Source organism: Heteronotia binoei, chromosome 1, assembly GCF_032191835.1.
Source record: "Heteronotia binoei isolate CCM8104 ecotype False Entrance Well chromosome 1, APGP_CSIRO_Hbin_v1, whole genome shotgun sequence".
NCBI classification, from domain to species: Eukaryota; Metazoa; Chordata; class Lepidosauria; order Squamata; family Gekkonidae; genus Heteronotia; species Heteronotia binoei.
Window position 1 is genome coordinate 10,400,337 of NC_083223.1, and position 19,269 is coordinate 10,419,605.

A 19,269-nucleotide genomic window follows, 5' to 3' on the forward strand; every position below is an offset into this window, starting at 1 on the left:
AATCAGAGTGGAGGAGTGGGGAATCAAACCCGGTTCTCCCAGATAAGAGTCCACGCACTTAATCACTATACTACACTGGCTCAAGAAGAAGAAAGATTTATACTCTGCCCTTCTCTCTAAATCAGAGTCTCAGAGCGACTTGCAATCTTTTTTATCTCCTTCTCCCACAACAGACACCCTGTGAGGTGGGTGGGGCTGAGAGAGCTCTCACAGCAGCTGCCTTTTCAAAGACAACTCCTGCGGTAGCTATGGCTGACCCAAGGCCATTCCAGCAGCTGCAAGTGGAGGAGTGGGGAATCAAACCTGGTTCTCCCAGGTAAGAGTACACACACTTAACCACTACACCAGACTGGGTGGTTACACAAAGGAAGGCAATGTCAAACCACCTCTTCCCAGACCTGGATGGCCCAAGATAATCAGAACTCATTACATCTCAGAAACCAATCAGGGTCGGCCTTCGTTAGGACTCAGGTGGGAGACCGCAAAAGAACTTCCAGGGGTTCTCATGCAGAGGCAGGCAACGGCAAACCACCTCTGTCCGTCTCTTCGCCTTGAAAAAACTATGGGATCACCATAAGTAATCCGCACTTTATATACGAAGCTGCCTTCTACTGAATCAGACCCTGGGTCCATCAAAGTCAGTATCATCTACTCAGACTGGCAGTGACTCTCCAGGGTCTCAAGCTGAGGTTTTTCACTGGACCCTTTTTAGTTGGAGATGCCAGGGATTGAACCTGGGACCTTCTGCTTACCAAGCAGATGCTCTACCACTGAGCCATGGTCCCTCCCTTAAGACCTTGATGACACTTTCCACCAATACCGGTACCCCCTCCTCCCAGTGAGCTCCTGTATAGAAACCACGTCCTCATATCAAGAGACAAAGGGAAAAGGTGAGATATTGGCCAGTCTGTCCTCAACAAGGAGTTCCACACCAAGAAACTTGTCCTCCAGAACCCCTCCAAAAAGCCCCTTCTAATGCAACCAGATCACTGTCTAACACAGTGATGGCCAGACTTGCTTAATGTAAGAACCACATAGAATGAACATTAGTTGTTTGAGAGCCGCAAGACATGAACATCAGATGTGTGAGAGAGGGAAGGAAAGAAGGGAGGGAGAGAGGAAGGAAGGAAGGAAGGAAGGAAGGAAGGAAGGAAGGAAGGAAGGAAGGAAGGAAGGAAGGGAGGGAGGGAGGGAGGGAGGGAAGGAAGAAGGAAGGGAGGGAGGGAGGAAGGGAGGGAGGGAGGGAGGAAGGAAGGAAGGAAGGAAGGAAGGAAGGAAGGAAGGAAGGAAGGAAGGAAGGAAGGAAGGAAGGAAGGAAGGAAGGAAGGAAGGAAGGAAGGAAGGAAGGAAGGAAGGAAGGAAGGAAAATAGATGTGAAAGGAGAGGGGGAAAGAAAGCAACTTTTACTGTAAATGGCATTTTCCAAGCCACTAGTTGGCTTGGCTTGGAGAAATGATTGAAAGAGAGAAATGCCTTCTCCAAGCCAGCCAACGGGACAGTGGAGGCTTCAAGAGCCACAGAAGATGTGCGGAAGAGCCATGTGTGGCTCCCGAGCCACAATTTGGCCACCCCTGGTCTAACAGGAGACTTTCAGCCTTCCCCCAAATGGCTCAGGATCAGACAGCGATGGAAGGAAGCCAGACCAGTCATTTGTTTTGCCTTCATTTTTTTCTAAAGAACCCCCTGCCAAGTTGAGACAACTGGACTCTGTGCCCCCCCCCCCCCCCGAAAAAAAAAGCACAGTGTGATCTTCCTCTAACACCGTCTCCTTCCAAAATATGCCGTATTTGGAGGGGCTGGCTCCAATTCCCGATGAAAAGTTGGATCAGATTCCTCTTGCATAACTGCTGGGGGGGGGGGAAGGGGGAGGCAGAGGAGAGACAAAGAGCGGCAACGGTGACAGCCTCTCACTCTGTGCCAACCTTTCTAAGAGGACTTGCTGCCTTCTGCCCAGGACTTTGCAAGAGCCCTGCCGGCCTGGTGCCTTTCCTAAAACCAAACAGACTGCTCGGAGCGGATCGCTGAAATCGACAGCGAAGTTGGGACCCAAACAGTGTTCCCTCTCAGCTGAGTGAGTGCAAGCTGGCTCACAGATCTTTAGCCTCCAGGCCACGCATTTTTGTCTCCGATCAGGAAGGATGACCCCAGAGCCCACTGATTGATGCAGGAGCTCACAATTTTAATGCCAGGAGCTCACAAAGTAGAATTTTTGCTCACAAGACTCTGCACCTTAGAGGGAACATTGGACCCAAATAGCCCTCTCGAATCAAGAAGAAGATGATATTGGATTTATATCCTGCCCTCCACTCCGAAGAGTCTCAGAGCGGCTCACAATCTCCTTTCCCTTCCTCCCCCACAACAGACACCCTGTGAGGTAGATGAAGATATTGGATTTATATCCCGCCCTCCACTCCGAAGAGTCTCAGAGCGGCTCACAATCTCCTTTCCCTTCCTCCCCCACAACAGACACCCTGTGAGGTAGATGAAGATATTGGATTTATATCCCGCCCTCCACTCCGAATCTCAGAGTGGTCACAATCTCCTTTCCCTTCCTCCCCCACAATAGACACCCTGTGAGGTAGATGAAGATATTGGATTTATATCCCGCCCTCCACTCCGAAGAGTCTCAGAGCGGCTCACAATCTCCTTTCCCTTAACCTCCCCCACAACAGACACCCTGTGAGGTGGATGGGGCTGAGAGAGCTCTCCCAGCAGCTGCCCTTTCAAGGACAGAGGCTCAGAGCAGCCTACAATCTCCTTTCCCTTCCTCCCCCACAACAGACACCCTGTGAGGTGGGTGGGGCTGGAGAGGGCTCTCACAGCAGCTGCCCTTTCAAGGACAACCCCTGCGAGAGCTATGGCTGGCCCAAGGCCATTCCAGCAGGTGCAAGTGGAGGAGTGGGGGAATCAAACCCGGTTCTCCCAAATAAGAGTCCGCACACACCACTACACCAAACTGGTAAGAGAGGAAGAAATCGGAGAACCCCCATACTCAGGGCTCCATTATTAATGAGCAGTCGGCATATTCATCCGGCAGTTTTCCCTTGCTTTAGAATCCCCCCCTGTTCCACTTAGAAAGGACAGTCCTAGCTGGAGATACCGGGGTGGTACCCAGGTGCCACAGCAGCCAAAACATCCCTTTCCATTGACATGGAAGGCAAAAGCTTCCCTTTATAGAACTCCTTTGAAACAAGACTTGAAGGCTATAAAGTGGCCATGTGATCCCTAGGTGCGGTCTTCATAAGGATCTTGAGGAGACAGACCCTTCAAGTCCACCCCCCCCCCCCCTGACCCTCAGAATAGCTTCTACAGGAAAGTTAAGTCAGCTCCATTCCACCATCAGCTAATAGGTACCCAACCAACAGTGGCAGACTGGGTCTAAAAATATCTCTCGTCAGGAGACATAGGGGGTCCACCCACAACTATAAGGCTATCGTTTCATGTTTGTGAGAAATAAATAACGTTTTCAAAAAATACACGTGGACAAAAGGAACAATTAAAACTTTTGCGATATATATATATGTGCGCGCGTGTGTGTAATATTAAAAACGGATAAAAGGAAGTCCTTCTTCACCCAAAGGGTGATTAACATGTGGAATTCACTGCCACAGGAGGTGGTGACGGCTGCAAGCATAGCCACCTTCAAGAGGGGTTTAGATAAAAATATGGAGCAGAGGTCCATCAGTGGCTATTAGCCACAGTGTGTGTGTGTGTGTGTGTGTGTATAAAAAAAAAATTGGCCACTGTGTGACACAGAGTGTTGGACTGGATGGGCCATTGGCCTGATCCAACATGGCTTCTCTTATTAGTGTGTTGTATATATATACACACACACACACATATATATACACACACACACAAACATATATATATATATATATATATATATATATATATATATATATATATATATATATATATACACACACACACACACACACACACACACACACACACACATATACATATACATATACAGCCGCCCTGAACCTGTTTCGGTGGGGAGGGCAGGATATAAATTAAAAATTATATATATATACACACATACACACTCATATATATATACATACATACATACATACATACATACATACATACATATATGTATGTAAAAGCAGGAGACCCCCAGGCCCCACCTGGAGACTGGCAACCCTAAATTTTACTTGCATTACAGTAATAATACTGGTAAAAAGAGCCCCATGGCGCGGAGTGGTAAAGCTGCAGTACTGCAGTCCGAGCCCTCTGCTCACGACCTGAGTTCGATCCCAGCGGAAGCTGGTTCCGGTAGCCAGCTCCAGGTTGACTCAGCCTTCCATCCTTCCGAGGTTGGTCAAAGGAGTACCCAGCTTGCTGGGGGAGGGGGAGTATAGATGGCTGGGGAAGGCAATGGCAAACCACCCTGTAAAAAGTCTGCCGTGAAAACGTTGTGAAAGCAACGTCACCGCAGTGTCGGAAACGACTGGTGCTTACACAGGGGACTACTTTTACCTTTAATAATACTGGAACTTCTATTATATTTTCAAGCTACTAAAAGGTTATTAACATTTTTAACTTACCGTCTAATGTTTAAGGGGGGGCACTTCATCAGGGGCCCACTTGCCATCGGGCAAGCTGACACCCTGACCAGTCCGCCACTGCCAACTAAGCAGGTGGAAGGAACACCTTGGTATCCAAACATCGCTGCTCTGACTCCTTGAAGGTCAGCCTGTGTTGACAGTGAGGAATTTGCTTTCTGTACATCCAGTTGCAGCTGCCTTTTGCCGGCCCCACAGGGTTTTCTCGGAAAGAGACCTTTGGAAGTGGCCGTGGCTAAGTGTCAGGGCACCTGCTTAGCACACGGAAGGTCCCAGGTTCGATCCTCGGCATCTCCAATGGAAAGGACCAGGCCATAGGTGATGGGAAAGACTTCTGCCTGAGACTCCGGAGAGCGGCGGCCAGTCTGAGCAGACAAGACTGCCTTCGATGGACCAAGAGTCTGATTGGCAGCTACATGTGTCCAAGCGGTTTGCTATTGTCTGCCTCTGTATAGCGACCCTGGATTTCCTTGGCGGTCTCCCCTCCAAGTACTAACCGGGGCCAACCTTGTTTGACTTCCTAGAGGTGACAAGATCAAGTTGGTCTAGGGCAGAGGTGGTGTGCTATCGCTTGCCTCTGCACAGCCACCCTGGTCCTCCTTGGTGGTCTCCCATCCAAGTCCTCACCAGGGCTGACCTTGTTTAGCTTCCCAGATCTGATGAGACTGAGCTAGCCTGGGCCAACCAGGTCCAAGTAGACCCAGGTTATAGTGGATTTTTTTTAAAAGGCAACTAAGCTAATGACACTCCCCGGCAACACAAGCTCTCTATGACATCACAGGCCCGGTGCACGCAACACCAAAGAGACCGGGCAGGTAGGAGATCAGAAGGGGGAAGGGCAGCCAGGCTAAGGAGGGCAGGATGAAGATGCCATTCCTTTTTTTTGATTTGTGACCGGTGTTCCCCCTAAGCTGAGTCAGCGTGAGCTAGCTCACAGATGTTTAGCCTCCAGCTCACACATTTTTGCCTTCGCTCAGGAAGGATGACCACCCCCCACCCCCCAGAGCGCAATCATTTTATGCAGCAGCTCACAACTTTAATACCAGTAGCTCACAAAGTAGATTTTTTTTTGTTCACAAGGCTCTGCAGCTGAGAGGGAACATTGATGGTGACCCTGTACGGTTTTCAAGGCAAGAGACCTTCAGCAGTGGTTTGCCGTTGCCTGCCTCTGTGCAGAAACCCTGGACGTCCTCGGTGGTCTCCCCTCCAAGTACTAACCAGGACCGACCCTGCTTAGCTTCTGAGATCTGGTGAGATCGGGCTAGCCTGGGTCTTCCAGGTCAGGGCAGAGGTGGTTTGCCATTGCCTGCCTCTGCGTAGCAGCCCCTGGACTTCCTTGTTGATTTCCTATCCAAGCATGACCCTGCTTAGCTTCTGAGATCTCTTGCGATTGGACTAGCCTGGGCCATCCAGATCAGGGCAGAGGCAGCTTGCCACCTCCTACCTCTGCGTAGCAACCCTGGGCTTCCTTGGTGGACTACCCTCCAAGTCCTAACCAGGGCCGACCCTGCTTAGCTTCTGAGATCTGATGAGATTGGGCCAGCCTGGGTCTTCCAGGTCAGGGCAGAGGTGGTTTGCCATTGCCTGCCTCTGCTCAGCAACCCTGGAAATTCTGTGATGGTCTCCCATCTAAATAATAACCAGGGCCATCCCTGCTTGGCTTCCTAGAGCTCATCAGATCGAGCTTGCCTGGGCCGTCCAGGCCAGGACAGAGGTGGTTTGCCCTTGCCTGCCTCTGCATAGCAACCCTGGACTTCCTTAGTGTTCTCCCATCCAAATACTAACAGTGGCTGACCCTGCTTAGCTTCTGAGATCTGATGAGACTGGGCTAGCCTGGGCCATCCAAGTCAGGGCAGAGGTGGTTGGCCCTTGCCTGCCTCTGCGTAGCAACCCTGGACTTCCTTGGTGGTCTCCCATCCAAGCACTAACCAGGGCTGAACCTGCTTAGCTTCTGAGACTGGATGACACTGGGCTAGCCTGGGCCATCCAGGACAAGGCAAGAGATGTTCAGAGGTGGTTGGCCATTGCTTGCCTCTGCGTAGCAACCCTGGACTTCCTTGGTGGTCTCCCATCCAAGCACTAACCAGGGCTAAACCTGCTTAGCTTCTGAGACTGGATGACACTGGGCTAGCTTGGGCCATCCAGGACAAGGCAAGAGATGTTCAGAGGTGGTTTGCCATTGCTTGCCTCTGCATAGCAACCCTGGACTTCCTTGGTGTTCTCCCATCCAAATACTAACAGGGGCTGACCCTGCTAAGCTTCCAAGATCTGACAAGATCAGGTTAGTCTGGGCCTCCAGGTCCAAGCACCTTAGAAACACCTAAGGCGCATTAAAAGCAATCATGGGAACCTTCTAACTTGATACCAGAGCAGTGTGTAGGCTGGACTGGACTGATACAGTGTGGCTTGGCAAATCCCCTTATTCGAAACCATCCTTCTAAAGGGAATTCTGGCGTCAGGGGTACTCAACCACAGGTAAGTTTCCGAAGAACTCCGGTCCAAAGCCTTTTCCCCGCTGCCAAATACATGCACACAGACGTCCCCAACTTTGCAAGACCGGTCCACCGAGACCATGCAAAAAAACCCCCAACAACAACCCAATTGTCAGGATGGTTCAGAAAACCAACCAACCAACCAGCCGGGAAGAGAGGACCTTACCTTCCTGACCCCGCTATAGCCATATTCCGCAGCCAGTCGCTTTGCCTCGGCTTCTCCCCCTTTGCCGACCTCCACCCAAAAATGATTCGTGTAGATGGCTCTTTCCGAGGCAAGAGCGAAGCCAAGTAGCCCCAAGAAGAAGAGGCCAGCGGCGGGCTTCCAGGACGGAGCGGGGTCCGCCTTCATGACTCCGTTGGGCTGGGAGGATGCCCGGGGAGCACTCCGTTGGGCTGGGGAGGAAAGCCCAGATGGAATGGCTGGAGGCAGGCAGGGAGGGGAGGAGGGAGTCCCAGCAATGTGGCAACCGATCAAGGAGTGCTGCTCCGCTTCAGCCGCTGCCTGCCCGGGAAAAGAGGGAAATCCGGTAGGTTGCAGCCTCCTGGAATTGTTCTGCTCGGGGTGTGTGTGTGTCGGTTGCGAGCGTGATGCCGGCTCTGCATTTTTTCTTTCCTCCCTCCCCCTTTCGGCTCCTCCTCATCTATAATAACAGCGGCGGCTCAGAGCCCAGCACCAACCCAGGGCGGGGGAGGGGGGGAGAGGGAGACGGCCCGGCCGCCAATCCCTTCCCGAGCGAGCGGGTGTGCGATCCCTCCCTCCGCCTCGACGTCGGACGCGCTCGGGAGGGCTTGGGGCTGGGCGGGAGTTGCACGCCGGAGCCGAGAGGCCAGCCCCGCCGGCGGCCGCCTCTTTCTGATTTCAGAACCCTGGAGAGCTCCTCCACATCTCCCAATGGCGCGGCGGACAGGCGCTCTCCTTCCACACGTCGCTCGATCAGCACCCTGGAGAGCTCCTCCATGTCTTCCAATGGCGAAAAGAGGAAAGCCCGAGAAAGGAGGCGGAGAGGCGCTCTCCTTCCGACCCTTGCTGGGTCACCACCCTGGAGAGCTTTTCCATGTCTTCCAATGGCGAAAAGAGGAAAGCCCGAGAAAGGAGGCGGAGAGGCGCTCTCCTTCCGACCCTTGCTGGGTCAGCACTCTGGAGAGCTTCTCTATGTGTCCCAAAGGCAAGGCGGAGAGGCGCTCTCCCTCCACACCTTGCTCGATCAGCACTCTGGAGAGCTCCCCCATTTCCCCCCATGGCGAAAAGGGGAAAGCTCCGAGAGGGGAAGTGGAGAGCCGCTCTCCTTTCACACTTTGCTGGGTCAGCACCCTGGAGAGCTCCTCTATGTGTCCCAAAGGCAAGGCGGAGAGGCGCTCTCCTTCCACACCTTGTTCTATTAGCACTCTGGAGAGCTCCCCCGTTTCTCCCTATGGCGAAAAGGGGAAAGCTCCGGGAGGGGAGGCGGAGAGGCGCTCTCCTTCCTTCCCTTGCTGGGTCAGCACCCTGGAGAGCTCCTCTATGTGTCCTAATGGCGAGGTGGAGAGGTGCTCTCCTTCCACACGTTGCTCAATCAGCACCCTGGATAGCTCCTCCATGTCTTCCAATGGCGAAAAGGGGGAAGCCTGGAGAAGTGAGGCCGAGAGGCACTCTCCTTCCACACCTTGCTGGGTCAGCACTCTGGTGAGCTCCTCCATTTCTCCCTACGGTGAAAAGGAGAGATGCTCTCCTTCCACATGTTGCTCTATCAGCACCCTGGAGAGTTCCTCCGTTTCTCCCAATGGTGAAAAGGGGAAAGCCCCGAGAGGGGGAGAGGAGAGGCCCTCTTTTTCACACCTTGCTGGGTCAGCACCCTGGAGAGCTCCCCCATTTCTCCCAAGGGCGATGGCTGAAACCCAGAGAAGGGAGACAGAGAGGCACTCCTTCTGCACCTGCCCTGGACCATGTTGGCATTCCTGAGGGGACTTGGATGGATCTGGCCCCTTCTCGTTCAGGTGTTTGGCCTCCCTGCCTGGGGAAGGGCTTCTCTAGACTGACAAGCCGGGGGGCGTGCAAATTTGCAGAGACGGCCATTGCATTTTGGCAGCCAGGGAGTTTGAGGAAAGGGGTATTTGTGTGACGGCAGGGGAAGAAAGGTGGGAAAAGAGTCGAATTTGGGCTGTTATCATATGAATACAAATATGCTTAACACTCATTTTAACATTTTCACTGCCTGATCTTTTTGGTTTGGAGATGTTGGGGTTTCAACTTGGAATCTTCTGAGTGCAAAACAGGTGCTCTTTCACCGAATCCTCTCTCCTCTCTTCATAGTAGACAGGTGATTAATTTCAAGATGGACTCATTCCATTACACATACTCTCTTTCAGAACCTTTCAGGGCTGTTTTGAGGTGAGAACTGGAGTGAGGGAGAATGTGTATGCCAGGGGTGTCAAACTCACAGCCCAAGGGCCAAATTGGGCTCCCGGTGGGCTCCTAACAGGCCCCCAAGCAAATGGTTGTCATCTGCTTCCTTCTTCCTATCTCTTGCTTCCTTCTGCATCATAGCTTGCTTTGCAAGGCTTGCTCAATTCCACAGGAGCTACAGAGCAAAACCTCTCTTTTCTCCATTGGCTGAGGCTCTTCTCTTGTGGAGGATGGGGGGAAAGGCAGAGATTGTTTTTCCAGGCTTTCTCAATCACACAGCAGAGCTACAGAGCCAAGCCTCTCTTCCTTCTATTGGCTGAGGCTCCGCACGGACTAGTCCCCTGGGGAAGGAAGGAAAGAGCCAGAGCTTCCTTTGCCTAGTTCCCTGGATTGCGTGGGAGAAATAAAAAGTAAGCATCTTTAAGTCCAATGAGTGCTAACTTTTAAAGTTTTTTTTAAAAAATCTTTAATTGTGTTTGTCTGTGTCTTTTATAAAGTTTATATCTCTGCTACCTAATCTTAAAAAGGTGTACACATGGCCTGGCCTGACATGGTCCTGCCCAACCCAACATGGCCCAGCCCAACGAGATCTCATTTATGTTAGATCTGGCCCTCATAACAACTGAGTTTGACACCCCTGGTGTATTCTGTCCTAATCTCTTTAGAAGAATGGTGGGATTAAAATGTGACAAATAAAGAGGTAATCAGAGGGCTACAAAGCTCTGAAAATAGATCACAATGGGTGGCTGTCTTTGTCTGTCTGTAACAGTAGAAAAGAACAAGAGTCCAGGAGCACCTTACAGACTAACGAAATTTGTGGAAGGGAAGGATTTTTCGTGAGCCACTGTCCACTTTTTCAGACACAGCTAGATTGAGAGTCCATCTATTCTTTTATCTGGGGAAGTGGAGTGATTTCTCCTTTCAAATGACAACAGCAAGTGAATGATAAGAGCAGGTGAATGACAATAGCAAATGTGATTGGATTAGGTGCAATATGCAGAGGGGTAGTAGATAATGGAGAAATCAGCTTTGGTAATGAGACAGGAAACCTAGGTCTCAGTTCAGTCCAGGAGGATGAGACAGGAAACCTAGGCCTCAATTCAGTCCAGGAAGATGAGACAGGAAATTTAGGTCTCGATTCAGTCCAGAGGGATGAGACAGGAAATCTAGGTCTGGATTCGGTCCAGGAAGATGCATTGGCTTGAGCTTTATTATTGGTTGCAATTCATCAGTCCCCTTTTCTTATCTGCCTTTGAAATTCCTTTGTAAGAGAATGGCTACTCTTAGGTCAGCAACTGAATGTCCTGGAAAGTTAAAATGTTTCCCCCACTGTTTTTTTTTTTAATGTTGTGGTTTCTAATGTCGGACTCTTGTCCATTGATTCCAGGACCAGACAAGATGCATAACTCAAGATGCATAAGTAACTGGGTGATAAGTATAACTGAGATGGGATTAAAACAGTCAATAAGACCCATGAATGCATAAGTAACTGGTTGATAAGTATAGCTGAGATTGGTTTAAAGCAGTTGGCAAACCCCCGAATAGCAGGAAATTAGCATACTAATAGAAGAGTTAACAAACAGATGGGAGAACAACATTTGGGTCTTTTAATATGAAGAATAACCGTGTCTACTCAGGATTCTGGATAGAAGAGGCTTTCATGACACTTTGACTTGCTTTCTAAAAGGAAGCCGGGATATTTTGGAGACAGAACAAAACAGCCTCCCGTAAAACCTAGCAACATTTCACACCCACACAACCGAAGGAGCTAAAACCAAAACTGAAAACAACCTGACGGGTTTTGCCATAATCCATTTTGCAAATGGAGCAGGGGCTTTAATCCACTCTGCGGAAAGCCAAGCGAAAGCCCCGTGGATTAAAAGGAGGCTGAGCCACCTACTTAAATTTCCCTTAAAACATTCGTTATGGAAACCGAAATAAGCTACAGGAAGAAAGCAAAAAGTCTGAAATGGAACCAAGCAGGGCTTTTTCCCTCCCTGGGGGAACGTGGTGAAATTGAGTTCTAGAACCTCTTGGTGGAAACAAAACTCTCCAAAAATGTTTAAAAGTTCTTGGAGGATTGGCTACATCAAGGGGGTGTGGCCTAATATGCAAAGGAGGTCCTGCTACCAAAAAAAAAAAAGACTGGAGGAGAGGCCTGTCACCAGCTACTAAGTCAACCTTGGTGACTAAAGGGAGCCTCCATATTCAAAGGTGGTGATAGGATACTAATGATAGAAAGCAACTTCAAGGAAAGGCCTTGGCCTCTTAGCCCTGTTGCTGGATCTCCAAAGCAATCGGTTGGCCACTGTGAGGCAGGCTGCTGGACTAGATGGACTACTGCCCTGATCCAGCAGGGCTCTTCTGATGTTCTTAAGACCTTGACTCTCTTCCCTGGTGTTGGACCTCCATAAATACTGGTTGGCCACTGTCTGAGACAGGATGTTGGACTAGATGGACCACTGGCCTGATCCAGCAGGGCTCTTCTGATGTTCTTAAGAAGGCCTTGACTCTGCCCTGTTGCTGGACCTCCATAAGAACTGGTTGGCCACTGTCTGACGGGATGCTGGACTAGATGGATCCCTAGTCTGATCCAGCAGGGCTCTTCTGATGTTCTTATGAAGGCCTTGGCCTCTCTGCCCTGTTGTTGGATCTCCATAAAATTGGTTGACCACTGTCTGAGACGGGATGCTGGACTAGATGGATCCCTGGTCTGATCCAGCAGGGCTCTTCTGATGTTCTTATGAAGGTCTTGGCCTCTCTGCCCTATTGTTGGCCCTTCAGAGGAACTGGCTGGCCACTGTCTGAGATGGGATGCTGGACTAGATGGATCCTCACTAGTCTCATCCAGCAGGGCTCTTCTGATGTTCTTAATTTGTTAGGTTTACTAACGGGCCCCATTTCTCAAACGGCAGAACTTGAGCACTTTGTTTCTGAACAGCAGGACTCTTAAGACCAGCTGAAATTAAAATCAGTTGTGCCTGATTCACAGGAGTACAAAACTGGACAGCCACTCTTCAAGTGGAAGCCTGAATAGTCATCTATGTTCTCTCCTGTTGTTTGTTTGTTTTGTCTTCCCAGTCTGTGTAGAGCTCTTGAAGAAAGAGAGTGAAATTGCTTAAGCACTTAATAGCACTATTAAGCGCCCGAGAAAGGTGCTTTGTGAAAAACTGAACAGAGGAACATGGAAATAATCCAATTTTGTGCATCTGACAATCCTTTCAAAAAAGATTGGCTCTCCCTTGGGCACATTGTTACCAGATATCCTATGAGGAGCTGAGAAGTTGAAACAGGGGCATGGATGAGGATTGAGAGAGAGCTGGTATCAGTCTCCCTTTTCTACCACTGTTCTTTATTCCTCACCTGGATGGCCCAGGCTAGCCTGATCTCATCAGAAGCTGAGTAGGATAAGCCCTGGTTAGGACTTGGGTAGAAGACCACCCAAATTAAAGTGATGGCATTCCCAGTAGTAATGTGTGGCTGTGAGAGTTGGACCATAAAGAAGGCCGAGCACAGAAGAATAGAAGCTTTTGAGCTGTGGTGCTGGAGAAGAATCTTGAGAGTCCCTTGGACTGCAAGAAGATAAAATCAATCAGTCCTAAGGGAAATCAACCCAGACTGTTCCCTGGAAGGTCAGATGCTAAAGCTGAAGATCAAATCCTTTGGCCACCAAATGTGACGGGAGCACTCCTGGAGAAGACCCTGATGCTGGGAAAGACAGAAGGCCAAAGAAGAAGGGGACGGCAAAAGAGGAGATGGCCGGACAGCATTACTGATGTAACAAGCATGAATTTGAGCAGACTTTAGAGGATGGTGGAAGACAGGAGGGCCTGACGTGACTTGGTTCATGGGGTCCCAAAGAGTCAGACTCAACTGTGCGACTAAACAACAAAAGAAGACCACCAAGGAAGTCCAGGGTCACTGTGCAGAAGCAGGGCAATGGCAAACCACCTCTGTATGTCTTTTGTGCTGACCTGGATGGCCCAGGCTAGCCTGATCTCATCAGACCTCAGAAGGTGAGAAGGATCAGCCATGGTTAGGACTTGGTAGGTGCCCCTATCCTTCATTATTTCCAAGTGGAGAGAAGGCATTTAAAAGGCATCCAGTTCCTTTAAATGCAATGGCCAGAACCTACTTTGGAGTTCTGTCATGATCGTCACACCCTTGCTCCTGGCTCCACCCCCAAAGTCTCCTGACTCTACCCCAAAAGTCCCCAGATATTTCTTGCGTTAAACTTGGAAGGAGAAGAAGAATTGCAGATTTATCCCCCGCTCTTCTCTCTGAATCAGAGACTAAGAGCGGCCTACAATCTCCCATATCTTCTTCTTCCACAACAGACACCCTGTGAGGTCCTTTTAAGGACAGCTCTGCCAGAGCTGTGGCTGACCCAAGGCCATTCCAGCAGCTGCAAGTGGAGGAGTAGGGAATCAAACCCGGTTCTCCCAGATAAGAGTCTACACAGTTAACTTGGCAACTCTATGCAAACGCCAGCTCCTTGTTTTGTGACTGCCACGAGAGGTGAAGCAGCTCACCCACTTCTTAAGAAATCTGAAGCATGTTTGTGAAGTGGCCAGACGTGTTTTCTATTTACCTAGCAATTAATCCCCCCATTACTATGCAGCCTCTCAAATGAATATTGTAATTCGGCAAACAATATGAGTAATACAGTAAAGATTATTCTCCCTGTACAGGAGTGGGGGGGAATAAAAGTGGAGAATTTTAAATGGATGGGATATGGAAGCCAGGGTTGCTATGCAAAGGAAGAGAGTGACCAACTACCTCTGAAAGCCCTGAAAAGCCTTTGTGGTCACCAGAAGTTGGCTTTGATAATGGGTAACAAACAAACAAACTGCATGCTAGTAAACATGGCTAATGGGTGAAGAAGCAAAGGAGGAGAAGAGAAGAAAAAGAAGAAAAAGAAGAAGAGGAGGAGAATGAGAAGAAGAAGAAGAGGAGGAGGAGAAGAAGAGGGAGAAGAAGAGGGGGAGGAGGAGATGGAGAAGGAGTAGAAGAGGAGGAGGAGAATGAGAAGAGGAGGAGAAGAAGAGAAAGAAGAAGAAGAGGAGTAGGTGAAGGAGGAGAAGGAGAAGGAGGAGGAGAGGAGAAGAAGAAGAGGAGGAGGGAGAGGAGGAGGAGATGGAGAAGGAGGAGAAGAAGAAAAAGAGGAGAGGCGAAGAAGAGGAAGAAGATGAGGAGGAGGCGGTGGAGGAGATGAAGAAGGAGGAGAAGAAGAGGAGAATGAGAAGAAGAAGAGGAGGAGAGGAGAAGAAGAGGAGGTGGAGGAGGAGATGGAGAAGAAGGAGAAGAAGACGAGGAGGAGGAGGTGGAGAAGATGAAGGAGGAGAAGAAGAGGAGGAGAATGAAGAAGAGGAGGAGAAGGAGAAGAGAAGAGGAGAAGGAGAAGGAGAGGAGAAGAGAGGAGGAGAAGGTGAAGCTGGAGTTGGATTTATACAGGAAGGGAGGGGGAGAGAAGCCGTGTTCTACTCTCTATTAAGAGAAAGCACTCTACTGATACCCACCAAAGTGGATAAGCACAAGGCTGGCATCACTCCTCTGAGCGCGCTGGGGGGGAAGCGGAGTGTAGCACTGCATTGTGGCGCCACAGAGAAGAGGGGAGGGCAGCCTGGGGGTGCAGCTGGAAAGGGGGACACGCAGGCAGTAAGTCTGCCTAGTACACCACACGCCCTAGGGCTGGCCCCGTGCACATAGGAAGAAGCGGGATCAGCATGCTCCATCACAAGCTGAGGGCATGACCTGGAGTCTTACTTGGTGCTTGGGGGGGGGGGCAAGAGTGGGAGGGCATCTGGAGTTCTAGCCCTGCTGGTGGACCTCCTGATGGCCACTGTGTGACATAGAGTGTTGGACTGGATAGGCCATTTGCCTGATCCAACATGGCTTCACTTATGTTCTTATGTCTGGGACAGTGATGCTCTGTCTTCTTGGTGCTTGCAGGGCAACAGTGGGAGGGCTTCTGGAGTTCTGGCCCCACTGATGGACCTCCTAATGGCACCTGGGTTTGGGCCACGGTGTGACATGGAGTGTTGGGCTGGATGGGCCATTTGCCTGATCCAACATGGCTTCTCTTATGTTCTTATGTCTGGACAGTGATGATCTGTCTTCTTGGTGCTTGCGGGGCAACAGTGGGAGGGCTTCTGGAGTTCTGGCCATGTTGGTGGACCTCCTGATGGCCTCTGGGTTTGGGCCAGTATGTGACACGAAGTGTTGGACTGGATGGGCCATTGGCCTGATCCAACATGGCTTCTCTCCTGTTCTTATGGTCTTACTCCTGTTCCCCCTCCACCTGCACGGTCCTGTACACCAAATATGATGCATGTACAACACTGGGATCCTAAGCAGAGTCACACCAAAGACCATTCAAAATGGTTTTAGTAAGGTGTAACTCTGCTTAGCACTGGAAAATTCCTGAGTCCAGCCAAGGTTGTATTCAAGGTCACCAAGTGTGAAGTTTTGGAATCTAACAATTCTGATATAAATTGCACTCAGTTAAAAAGCAAAAGGGGAAGGGGTTTTTCTCTGAACTATTGTGCCATTTCTGTTCTTTAGTCTAAGACTCTGCAGTCTTACCTTACTGCTATAATTTGGCTGCGAGCACCGTTTTGCGTGTCATTCTTCTCAAAAGCTAGCTACAGGAGCACAGTTCAGGGTTGGTTTGTTTCTAACAAGAGCTCGAAAGCCCGTTATTTAATGGATTAATTTTAAATATTTTTATGCTTTCTGCCCGAATGAGGGCCAAAAGCAAGAACAAGCTGTCTCTATCACGCCGGAGTGAGAGCCAGTTTGGTGTCGTGGTTAAGTGCGCGGACTCTTAACTGGGAGAACCAGGTTTGATTCCCCACTCCTCCACTTGCAGCTGCTGGAATGGCCTTGAGTCAGCCATAGCTCTGGCAGAGGTTGTCCTTGAAAGGGCAGCTGCTGTGAGAGCCCTCTCAGTCCCACCCACCTCACAGGGTGTGTTGTGGGGGGGAGAAGATTCAACATGGCAAGGGAGGAAGAATCAGGGCTCTTTTTGAGCAGGAACGCACTGGAACACAATTTCAGCCAGCTTGGTGTCAGGAGGTGTGGTCTAATATGCAAATGAGTCCCTGCTGGCCTTTTTCTACCAAAAAACCCTCAGTGTGAAACAATGATGACATCAGGAGATGTGGCCTAATAGGCAAATGAGTCCCTGCTGGCCTTTTTCTACAAAAAAAGCCCTGTGTGAAACAGTGGTGACATCAGGGGGTGTGGTCTAATAGGCAAATGAGTCCCCGCTGGCCTTTTTCTATCAAAAATGTGTGAAACAATGGTGGGTGTGGCCTAATAGGCAAATGAGTTCCTGCTGAGCTTTTTCTACCAAAATAAAAAAGCCGAAAAAAGAAGGCAACATCCTCACAGACGCTGTTAGTTTAAAAGGTTATAGTTAAACATTTTATATTTTACATCTTATTGTAAGTGTGTTCAGCGGTTGCAGAGGCCATGCAGTTAACTGTGTAGTTCCTCCAATTGATGATAATTGCAGATGTGGTTCTCTGTGAGACACAAAAGTGAAAATACAAACACGGGCCTTGCCTTACTGCAGGGGCTCTCCAAGTTTCGGAGGTGCAGGAACCTTTGCTATTCTGTCACGACGAAGTGGACACAGCCCCAAAATGGTGGCTGCAGGAGGTGGAGCCAGCCACAAAATGGCTGCCGAGGCTCACCTTCAATGACACAGCAAGCATCCTTTTGTGGGGGCGGCAGTTGCTACTGGAGCGACATCTTTTAAAAGTGGCACAGTCAATCAAACCCCCATTGCCCAATCAGAAGCCTTGCTGAACAAAAGACCCACCTAGCCCTGCCCACTTTTTAAAAAGCGCTTGGCAAGGAAAAGTATCAGTGGGTGTCATGACCTTGGATCAGTCCCAGTTCTCTCAGAGCTCTCTCAGCCCCACCTACCTCACAAGGTGCCTGTTGTAGGGAGAGAAAGGGAGGGAGATTGTAAGCCACTTTGAGACTCCTAGTGAAGGGTGGGGTGTAAATCCAATCTCTCTTTTCTTCTTCTTCTTCTTCTTCTTCTTCTTCTTCTTCTTCTTCTTCTTCTTCTTCTTCTTCTTCTTCTTCTTCTTCTTCTTCTTCTTCTTCTTCTTCTTCTTCTTCTTCTTCTTCTTCTTCTTCTTCTTCCTTGTCTTCACCTTACTGGGTAAGACCAAGGTCTAGCAAGTTCTAGATTCAGTTTTGGGAAGGCAGTAACCAGATTTCCTCATACTCAGAAGAGTTCTACTGACAGTTAAACAGAACTTCCATGTTCTGAAGTACTATACCTCTGAGTACCATCTGAGACGCTTGTAGCCTCTGACAGAGATGCTTCCCTCTAAATATCCTTGCTAATGTTCATGGATAAAAGGGTCTACCAAAGACTTTGTCTAAATCATGGGTCCCTAACGCTTCTGGGCCTGCGGGCACCATTGGAGTCCTGATAAAGAGCAATGGGTACAACTTCAAAATGGCTGCCCACAGAGGTGGACCCAACCACAAAATGTCAAGGAGTGAGGTTCTGCAAAAATCCAATGCCAATTGTTCAACATTTGAGGAAGAAGCTGAAGGAAGCATCTAAAATTAAGACTTTAAAAAATAACTCTTCTCTACAGACAGCTGACCTTCAACCGGGGTTCTTTTTCTAGCAGGAGCTCCTCTGCATATTAGGCCATGCCCCCCTGATGTAGCCAATCCTCCAAGAGCTTAGAGGGCTCTTATTACAGGGACTACTGTAAGCTCTGGGAGGATTGGCTACATCAGAGGGGCGCGACCTCATATGCAGAGGAGCTCCTGTTAGAAAAAGTGCCCTGCCTTCAACCAAATCTGCCAAAGTGAATTTCTGAAATCTGCAGAGCCATTCAGATCTACAATAGCCAATCAAAAGTCCTGCTGGGCAAAAGCCTCGCTGGCCCTGGTGGGTACAAAAAAAGGTGTCAACAGGTACCATGTTGCCAGGGGACATTCTAAAGGGAACCACAGCTAAAACCTTTTAAAAACAAGCCCTGTGAGATCACGGGTTTTTTTGAGCAGGAGCGCACCGGAACACGGTTCCAACCGGCTTGGTGCCAGGGGGTGTGGCCTAATATGCAAATGAGTTCTGCTGGGCTCTTTCTGCAAAAAAAGCCCTGTGTGAGACAATGGTGAAGTCAGGGGGTGTGGCCTAATAGGCAAATGAGTTCTGCTGGGCTCTTTCTGCAAAAAAAGCCCTGTGTGAAACAATGGTGAAGTCAGGGGGTGTGGCCTAATAAGCAAATGAATTCCTGCTGGGATTTTTCTACAAAAAAACCCCTGTGAGAAACAATGGTGATGTCAGGGGTGTGGCCTAATATGCAAATGAGGAGGAGAAGAAGAAGATGATGCTGCTGCTGCTGCTGCTGCTGATGATGATATTGGATTTATATCCTGCCCTCCACTATGAATTTCAGAGTCTCAGAGTGGCCTACAATCTTCCTCCTCTTTATCTTGTTCCCCCACAACAGACACCCTGTCAGGTGGGTGGGACTTGGAGGGCTAACTCCGACAAGATCTATGGCTGACCCAAGGCCAATCCAGCAGGGGCAAGTGGAGGAGTGGGGAATCAAACTCGGTTCTCCCAGGTAAGAGAGCTCTGGCTGCCCCAAGGCCATTCCAGCAGCTGCAAGTGGAGGAGTGGGGAATCAAACTCGGTTCTCCCAGGTAAGAGAGCTCTGGCTGCCCCAAGGCCATTCCAGCAGCTGCAAGTGGAGGAGTGGGGAATCAAACTCGGTTCTCCCAGGTAAGAGAGCTCTGGCTGCCCCAAGGCCATTCCAGCAGCTGCAAGTGG

General features: G+C 49.7%; 1 protein-coding gene across 1 annotated transcript in view; it reads right to left on the minus strand.

The window, feature by feature from the left end:
* Window positions 1-7,477, minus strand: part of PCSK2 (proprotein convertase subtilisin/kexin type 2) — a 209,331-nt gene extending 201,854 nt beyond the window's left edge. Inside the window, 1 exon segment of the mRNA XM_060230741.1 lies at window positions 7,233-7,477. Coding sequence (XP_060086724.1) covers window positions 7,233-7,418 — 186 coding nt within the window. The 5' untranslated portion in view covers window positions 7,419-7,477.
* Between the last annotated feature and the right edge of the window lie 11,792 nt (window positions 7,478-19,269).